Source organism: Drosophila novamexicana, unplaced genomic scaffold (assembly GCF_003285875.2).
Source record: "Drosophila novamexicana strain 15010-1031.04,08,12 unplaced genomic scaffold, DnovRS2.1 tig00000108-arrow-pilon, whole genome shotgun sequence".
NCBI classification, from domain to species: domain Eukaryota; kingdom Metazoa; phylum Arthropoda; class Insecta; order Diptera; family Drosophilidae; genus Drosophila; species Drosophila novamexicana.
Genome location: NW_020824772.1, coordinates 17,888 through 25,803, shown reverse-complemented (window position 1 = coordinate 25,803; position 7,916 = coordinate 17,888). Strand labels below are relative to the sequence as shown.

Sequence of the window (7,916 nt, the reverse complement as noted above, 5' to 3'; positions counted from 1 at the left end):
ATATGTGCTCCTAGTGCCTGCGCAGATCGAGTTTGTTTCCGATAATCGATAGCAGATCGAGTTTGTTTCCGATAATCGATAGCTTACTCTGTTTCCAAACTATCGATAATAATCGATATCGATATCCTGTTTTTTGGGCAATTTTGGTAAATAATAAGTGCCTAGACTCACCAAACTTGACATATAGCTTCTAAAATATAATATATATATTCATTTGATGTTGGAAGAAGAGTTTTCAGGTTATCTCCTAGTCGGGAGCTCCCGACTAGAACCTCTTACTTGTTTATCTCTCTTAATATGAAAAGGTATAAACTGAACATAAAAAGCTTCTTCGAACAAGATTATGTCGAATTGGGTTTTGATCTAACATTGGAAGCACAACATTTCTCAATTATTCAGTGATTATAGCTCGGCTTCATTAAGGTCCTTTACAGCTGTGTATTATTTGAATAATCAGAATTGGTGTTATATGAGATGCGTTTATGAGCATTGACATCAGGTTCAGATACAATATCATATTATTAAATTATAGATGTGACAATCCTTAAACTAAGTTTATATTAGAGTTGAGCTAAGAGCCTTAAGTCGCCGTTGCGCTAGTTGTTGACGCTTCTACATCTTGCTCCACAACTGTAGCTAAATTTGTTTTTGGGGTTTCGATTGTAGGTTCAACTGAATGCACAACTGATGACTCAACGGGGTTAGTAGCCTTTGGAGCAGCTCTACGATTGGGCATAAGCATGGTTTCTAGAACGGCAAAGGGTGTCTCTACGATGATGTACATCACGTAGGCCATAAGTACGGTGAAAGCGAAGGTGCCCCAAAAGCGAAGCATCTATAGGACGAAGAAATACATATATTAATCACAATCCAGAGAGTTCTTCCTTGTTGTTTTGTTGCTCTTACCAAATCGTAGTCGGAGAAATAAAGGCTTGTCCGAATGCGTCCTACGTCGGTTTGTTGTATGACTATGTGAAAGATGTAGGCGCAGTAGGATAGTTTCGAGAGCGGCTGCCACATTGGAGAAGAAAGGAAGCTATTGGCCAAACCACCATAGCCCCTCATGCAGGCAAACACCACCCAGCACAAAGCCAGAGGCCAAGCGATGCGGCTTAGTGTATAGTAGGAGGCCGCCTCCAGCAAGGTGAGGTTTGGCGCAGACCATTGAGCAGATGCGTGGAGCGCGAATACAGAGGTGAATATCAGTGTCAAGCTTATGAGCCAGCCTAGCCAGATCATAAGGCGGTTCAGCTGAAAATTCTTGTTGCGATTTAGTTGCAGAAAATAGCCGAACAGAGCGCCGATCAACCAAGGAGCTGCATGCGTGTGTGTGGCAAAGTAAAGTTTGCGTTGACCTTCACCAGCGAGGATTCCTTGCCTGCATAGAGAGAGTAAAATAAATAGTAATATCAACAATGCCTTTTCAAGCCCAGTAACTTACTCCATAAATATGGGATACTTATTGGTCATCATCGTACTGAAGAGGCAGGCGGAAAGCAGAAGCATGAAAACAAATATTCCAGCTGCAGCTTTCTTGCCCCACTTATACAAAGCGAGCAGAAATATGGGTGACAGTATATAAAGTTGCATATCCACAGCCAAATACCAGGTGTGACTGAGGCACTTAAGTAATGGGAAAGAGTTAGGATTGGGCTATTCATTCGAATTGGCCTTTTTTACCAAATCCGCAGTGGCGTAGTTTTGCAAATAGAGTAAACTCCAGAACCAGGTGCGTTCACAGCGACTATAGTCATCAAAATGAATGCTGTCAAACATGGGACCATCTCCCAAGTAAGGCAGCAGTTTCATATAGACAAGTATGGCCACAGCCAAAATAGGAGTGAGTCGCAAATACCGATGGAGATACATCAATGGAATGTTTAACCTTCCCTTAGTTCTGATAAACAAGAAGTGGTTTGTAATGGATGGATTTGCAGGGCGCTCCAAACATACCTTTCCAGGGAACGCATGGAAATCACGACCAATAACAAGCCACTGAGGAATAAGAAGGTGTCCACAGAGAATACACCGCGAGTTATAAAGTTGCTAAATGGCTTCTCGAACCACTGTTTGGGTAAAAAGGAATATAAATTTGGAACTAGACGCCCCTGTTTGCAATGCTTACCTTATATACGGTCAGGAAGTTCATATTTGGAGCTATCATGGCTAATATGTATTCATGTCCAAAAATGACCCAGATGAGGGATAAGCAGCGCATGCCATGGAGACAGTCGATGACATTGGGATTCGAATTGGGTTCCACCAGGCGGAAAAGAGTTCGGGAACTGGCGCGTATGGAGAAGGCCTTTACCAGAAAGGGAAGTTTTTCTGCGAAAGGGGGGATTCAGAAATTTTATAATTTCAGTAATTAGTTTGTTAAGGACTCACTTTGGTATTTAGAAAAAAAGTAATCGCAAATTGTGGCCAGAACAGCGATAGCACACAATACTGAGAGTAGTACACTGTAAGGAAAACAAAATGATGGAGGGAAGATAGATTTTCAAATAAGTTTCACTTACATGGTAAATATGGTTAGACCGTCAAAAGGTTCTCGATCGGAAGTCCTGCAGACATCCTCGCTCACAAATTGGCTGTTGGATTTGAGGCCAAATAGCTTTTGTATCAATTGTTTCAGAAATGTATTCATATTTGCGGCCGAGCAGGAGGCCGGTAAGCAAATGCCCACTTGCAGCTTAGGTACAGATTCGATTAAAGTTAACTTTGCTCGGCAGTATTTTCCTTGGATATTCAAGTTATCGGATATTACTTTGTTAATCCCGACACACTCATCGTAGTTGCCCATGTCAATCAGGTTTCCGTAGAGTAAACCCTTGGGAAATGAGCCCCACGAATCGAACACTAAATGCATAAGATGTCAACGGAAGTTCTCCTAGTATTTAAGGCACACCTACTTTTTATCGTCCAGAGTTTGCCAGAGGTCAGGCCAGTCGTCAGCTGAGTCATATCTGCCAGACACTGCAGATCCTGCTTGTTGGGCAGCCTTGTGCTGGGTAAATCCAGGTCTTCCTGTGTTATATTTCGAAAATGTTGGGAGAACTCCACGGCAAGTGGACGGAACTCCATAATCCTTTGGTAATCCTCCATGGATATCAAGTCAGCTGGATCCAGTTGTAAAGAATTGACCAAAGTCAGCCCGAAGAGCAGCAGCGTTCCAATGGTTATATCCATGTCGTGTGTGAATTTGTGTTTGACAAAGTTTTGTTAGGTGCAGCCCTTTTATAGTCACAGAATATCAGGTAAAGTATGGCGATAAGTATAGTGTTTCGGGGAAGGAAGCCTTCATCGAGATATAGCTGATACCTTATCAAACCATGCCTTTCTTTATTGTTTGACCGATTCTTTGGACTTAAGGAGATTCCGCGTAATACTATCAACATCACGTCAGTCATAATTCAAATTTCGGCAGAAAATTTCTGATCATGTGGTCATGTATTTAAATTTGATATAAAGGTTTGATATACAGTTATGCAAACATTTCCATGTCTTGCAAATATGCATGGAGCATCAAAAGACAGCAAGGAATATATATGTATATACATATATTTCTTTGGTCCCTTTTGATAACAAGATGTCCGCTACAACATTTTAATTATTAGCCTAAAGCTTATTGCCAACGGCCTTTGTAACAGCTCGAAAAAGACAATATCGATTCCTAAATAATAAAGCGATTAGCTTAACATTCGACAAGCCATCTGACAAGTAAATACAAGCAGTTCCGAGCTATAGCTAAAGACCTTGTATTGATAATTTATCAAATTAAAAAAAATTAACATTTGTTCTATGGAATACTAAATTTAAATTTCAAAGAAAATTCTGAAGAGTCTAAAATATTCCAAGTTCATATTCCATATCTGATTATTGATTAACTTGATTTCGCCGTCGAAAATTCTGAAAAAAGGTGTCAAACTAAATTTAAAACATAAATTTTTGATTATTGTAGTTAAACAAGATGTTTGCTCCAATTACTTAGCTGTTTTGTGGATAATGTAATTGAGCTGTCATTTTGTTATGGTCTGGGACTATATTTCAGTTATGGCCTTTGCTTTTTTATACCCTGAACCCATTTAAAATGGGTATAGGGGTATATTGTATTTGTGCAAAATCTAAATGTATGTAACAGGCAGAAGGAAGCATCTTAATCAGCACCAATAGCCGAGTCGATCTAGCCATGTCCTGTCTGTCTGTCCGTCCGTCCGTCCGTATGTATAAACGCAAGGATCTCAGAACCTACAAGAGCTAGATACTTGAAATTTTAGATGAAGATGCTCCTAGTTCCCGCGCAGATCGAGTTTGTTTCCGTTACTCCGTTTCCAAGCAATCGATAAAAATCGATATCGATATCCTGTTTTTTTTGGGCAATTTTGGTAATTAATAAGAGCTAGAGTCACCAAACTTGACATATAGCTTCTAAAATAGACTATATATATGCATTTGATGTTGGAAGAAGAGGGTTCAGCGTATCCCCTAGTCGGGAGCTCCCGGCTAGAACCTCTTACTTGTTCTTTTACACGTCGATAACCCCGAGATTGTATACACTTAAGCGGGGTGTTGGTTAATCGGGAGTTGATTACTCGTGATTTCATTACTCCTAGTTTCGTAGTAAAACAAATATCTTATCTACTGATAATTTAACTTTTTATTAATCAAAATAAGTTATCATTACATTTTACATAATATGTTATGTTATTGACTATAACATGTTTTTTGCTGCCAAAATCTTGATAAATATATATTTCAAAAGCGAAGAAAATTGAAAGGAGGATCTTTTTAAAAACCTTTTAATATAAATTTTATATTCGAGTTGGATGCCTTAAGTCGAAACTGTGCTTCGAGGGTAGCTTCAACTGGAGGTACATTAGTTGACTCCTCTGGGGTATTAGCCTTTGGAGGAGCTCTACGATTGGGCATAAGCATGGTTTCTAGAACGGCAAAGGGTGTCTCTACGATGATGTACATCACGTAGGCCATAAGTACGGTGAAAGCGAAGGTGCCCCAAAAACGAAGTATCTATAGGACGAAGAAATACATATATTAATCACAATCCAGAGAGTTCTTCCTTGTTGTTTTGTTGCTCTTACCAAATCGTAGTCGGAGAAATAAAGGCTTGTCCGAATGCGTCCTACGTCGGTTTGTTGTATGACTATGTGAAAGATGTAGGCGCAGTAGGAAAGTTTCGAGAGCGGCTGCCACATTGGAGAAGAAAGGAAGCTATTGGCCAAACCACCATAGCCCCTCATGCAGGCAAACACCACCCAGCACAAAGCCAGAGGCAAGGCGATTCAAACATACCTTTCCAGGGAACGCATGGAAATCACGACCAATAACAAGCCAATGAGGAATAAGAAGGTGTCCACAGAGAATACATCGCGAGTTATAAAGTTGCTAAATGGCTTCTCGAACCACTGTTTGGGTAATATCAAGCATTATAATGTGATAAGCGTGGCGTATAGAGGTAGAAAGCCTTATTCAAGATATAGCTGAAGCACCTTAGCTGATAGCTTATCAAGTCATGCTCTTCCCTATTATTGAGCATGAACATCAAATAACACATACTATTAACTTTACGTGATTCATCATCTGAATTTTGACCAAAACACCAGGTTATCGAGTTTCTTATGCTAAGTTTAGAATAGTTGTGCCAACATATCCATTGCTTGAGTAGACGACGACCCTCAAAGTCCTGAAAGGGTATATTGAATTTAAATATAGTACTAAAATGTGCCTCAAATTATCTCTCAAGAATTTCTAAACATTTAGCTACCGCTGTATGACTAACTATCAACGGCTTTTGCAATAGCTGGGACAAAATCAATATCAATTTTTCTTCATCAGATAATGAGTAGGTTCTAGATTTCGTATGCGGTTTATTAGTCATACTGGACAAGCCACTTTGTCTGGCAGGCAAATCCAAGTAGTTCCGAGGTATAGCACGCGTTGATAGCTTGGTTTAGCTAGCGTACAGCTATTTTCGTGAATGTTAAAGAATCATTGCCTGTTGAAAATCCCTTCAAAGACTTTGACGTATTGTTTTTCTTACAGCCAAAGAGCTTCGAGAAATACTCTTCGCAACGTCGCCAAACTTGAAGTAAGTCTAAAACCAATACCAAAAGACGCTTTCAAAAGCATTCAGTAAAATGTAAATACAAACGAAACTCGGCAAAGCGCAAGACAAATTTTAAATAGGCTTTGCAAATCCCTAGTAGACTTAGCCAACGAAAAAGGACCCCTTCGATTGCTGAGCCTGGTCCCAGGCGCAATATTATCACAAGCCGCGAAAATCAATAAACATTAATCTTGACGTGATTTTGCCTTCATCCAGCGCCATTTGCGTATTTGCACACGGCTGCCGCTGCTGCAAACTCGATAAAAGATTGAAGTTTAATCGAAGCAGGCGAAGTGCTAGGCATGAGATGCCAATTATCAGTGTCAAGAGCCTGATGCCATGTTGTCATTGGAAACTGTTGGGTAGCACAAAAATACCAAGAAATTTCGACAGTTGAAAGATGAGGCATAACTAAGCTGGATTGCAATTATCAACACTGTGGTTGCAAGTCAAGGATTTGCGACTTCCATTGAATTTCGTGTTGATTAAGAATGCTGGGATCTATTTCCAGCAAGGCTGTAAAGTGCTTTTGAACTGTTTGCCCACCTTAAACTTAAATTTTGTGAACTTAAAAGCAGCATACAAATTAATTTGAAAGACGATATCCACTTCTTAGTTTAATTGAAATTAGAGCTGATATAAATTATGTATTGAATTATTTATTTAATTTGATTGAGCACACAATAACAAATTAATGTTTAAAGTCCGTACTGTGGGAAACCATAAACACGAAATGAGCCTTAAGGCGAAGTCGTATATTGGCACAATGAACGGCACCAAAGAAAATTTGTTTTGGTACGTGAATGTGGCAAATCCAGTTCACGAATCGAAATTGAAGGTGACGAACGTGTTCGATCCAGTTGATTCGCTTGCAGGCGGGTTCGATCCCCAAGTTCGATTCGAATCGCAACAGCTTACAGTCATGTCTTGAGCTACAGACACCTATTAATTTGTTAACGCCATTTGATGAAAGGATTTCAGTTAGCAAATCAAAGGCTGTATATCTTTAACATTTCATGTTAACACATTGGATATCCATCTCTGGCTAATTTACCGCAAAACCTTGAGGAATGCTGAACGTTGGCAATTTGGCGCGCCCGCCCCTGAAGCGCAAACGCACATTGTCGCTTTGTTGTGTCACCTTGAAAATTTCATAATTAAACTCACACACAAAGGAGGTTTCGTAGATATTTACCTTAAAGAATTCTAATTAAATCATTGAAAAACTTTCCAGGACTTTGTGCTGATTCATGTGTCCTGGCAGCTGCTACTTTTCCAAGCTGTGCCAAAGTTTTTGCCTCGAGCCGCAGGGCCTAAGGAATTTGCTTGATTCGCATACCCTGTAATGTGTAAAAGCCTGGTGCAAGCAGTTGCTTGACACTGACTTAGCTGCAAGCCAGATTTGAACCATAACGACTCGAAGCCTACATGTTTTGCCTTAAGTGCACTATAAAACGAAACTTTAACAGCCGAGATAAAATCCTAAACCGAAATATTTATTTAATATGTGACAAGACTAAGCTCAAACTTAAGCCTGAGCTTGTGTGTGTGCAAAGAGCAAGGTTCGAGCCCCCGACAATTCTCTTTGGGCCGTTAGCCATGAGGGTAACTGCTAGTTAGTCAGTTGAGTTAAATATCTTGTTCTTTTTGTTTCTACCGCTTTTTTCTTTGTTGAGAGAGAGAGAGTTGCTTTTGCGTCGACTAATTTGCGGTGTTTGCTTTGGACTTTCGGCTTTGGCCGACGCTCTTCTGGCTTATGCAAAGCCCTATATGTGCCGCAGCTCGAGTCTGA

At 40.0% G+C, this 7,916-nt stretch overlaps 1 protein-coding gene across 1 annotated transcript; it reads right to left on the bottom strand.

Moving 5' to 3' along the window:
* Nucleotides 1-580: 580 nt before the first annotated feature.
* On the bottom strand, nucleotides 581-3,189 carry LOC115771633 (O-acyltransferase like protein-like). Its single transcript, XM_030717432.1, has 9 exons — nucleotides 2,913-3,189; nucleotides 2,520-2,859; nucleotides 2,389-2,462; nucleotides 2,135-2,328; nucleotides 1,954-2,066; nucleotides 1,681-1,897; nucleotides 1,460-1,623; nucleotides 907-1,378; nucleotides 581-835 (listed from the first exon to the last, which is right to left on the bottom strand). Exons 1-9 carry the CDS (start codon nucleotides 3,187-3,189, stop codon nucleotides 581-583), a joined length of 2,106 nt encoding a protein of 701 aa, XP_030573292.1.
* Between the last annotated feature and the right edge of the window lie 4,727 nt (nucleotides 3,190-7,916).

Excerpts from the sequence above, each read along its gene's own strand:
- LOC115771633 (XM_030717432.1), bottom strand. The coding sequence starts at position 3,189 with ATGGATATAACCATTGGAACGCTGCTGCTCTTCGGGCTGACTTTGGTC. Across the intron at positions 2,067-2,134 it reads CAAATATGAACTTCCTGACC|TGGTTCGAGAAGCCATTTAG; the intron begins GTATATAAGGTA and ends TTACCCAAACAG. Across the intron at positions 1,898-1,953 it reads TCCATGCGTTCCCTGGAAAG|AACTAAGGGAAGGTTAAACA; the intron begins GTATGTTTGGAG and ends CTTGTTTATCAG.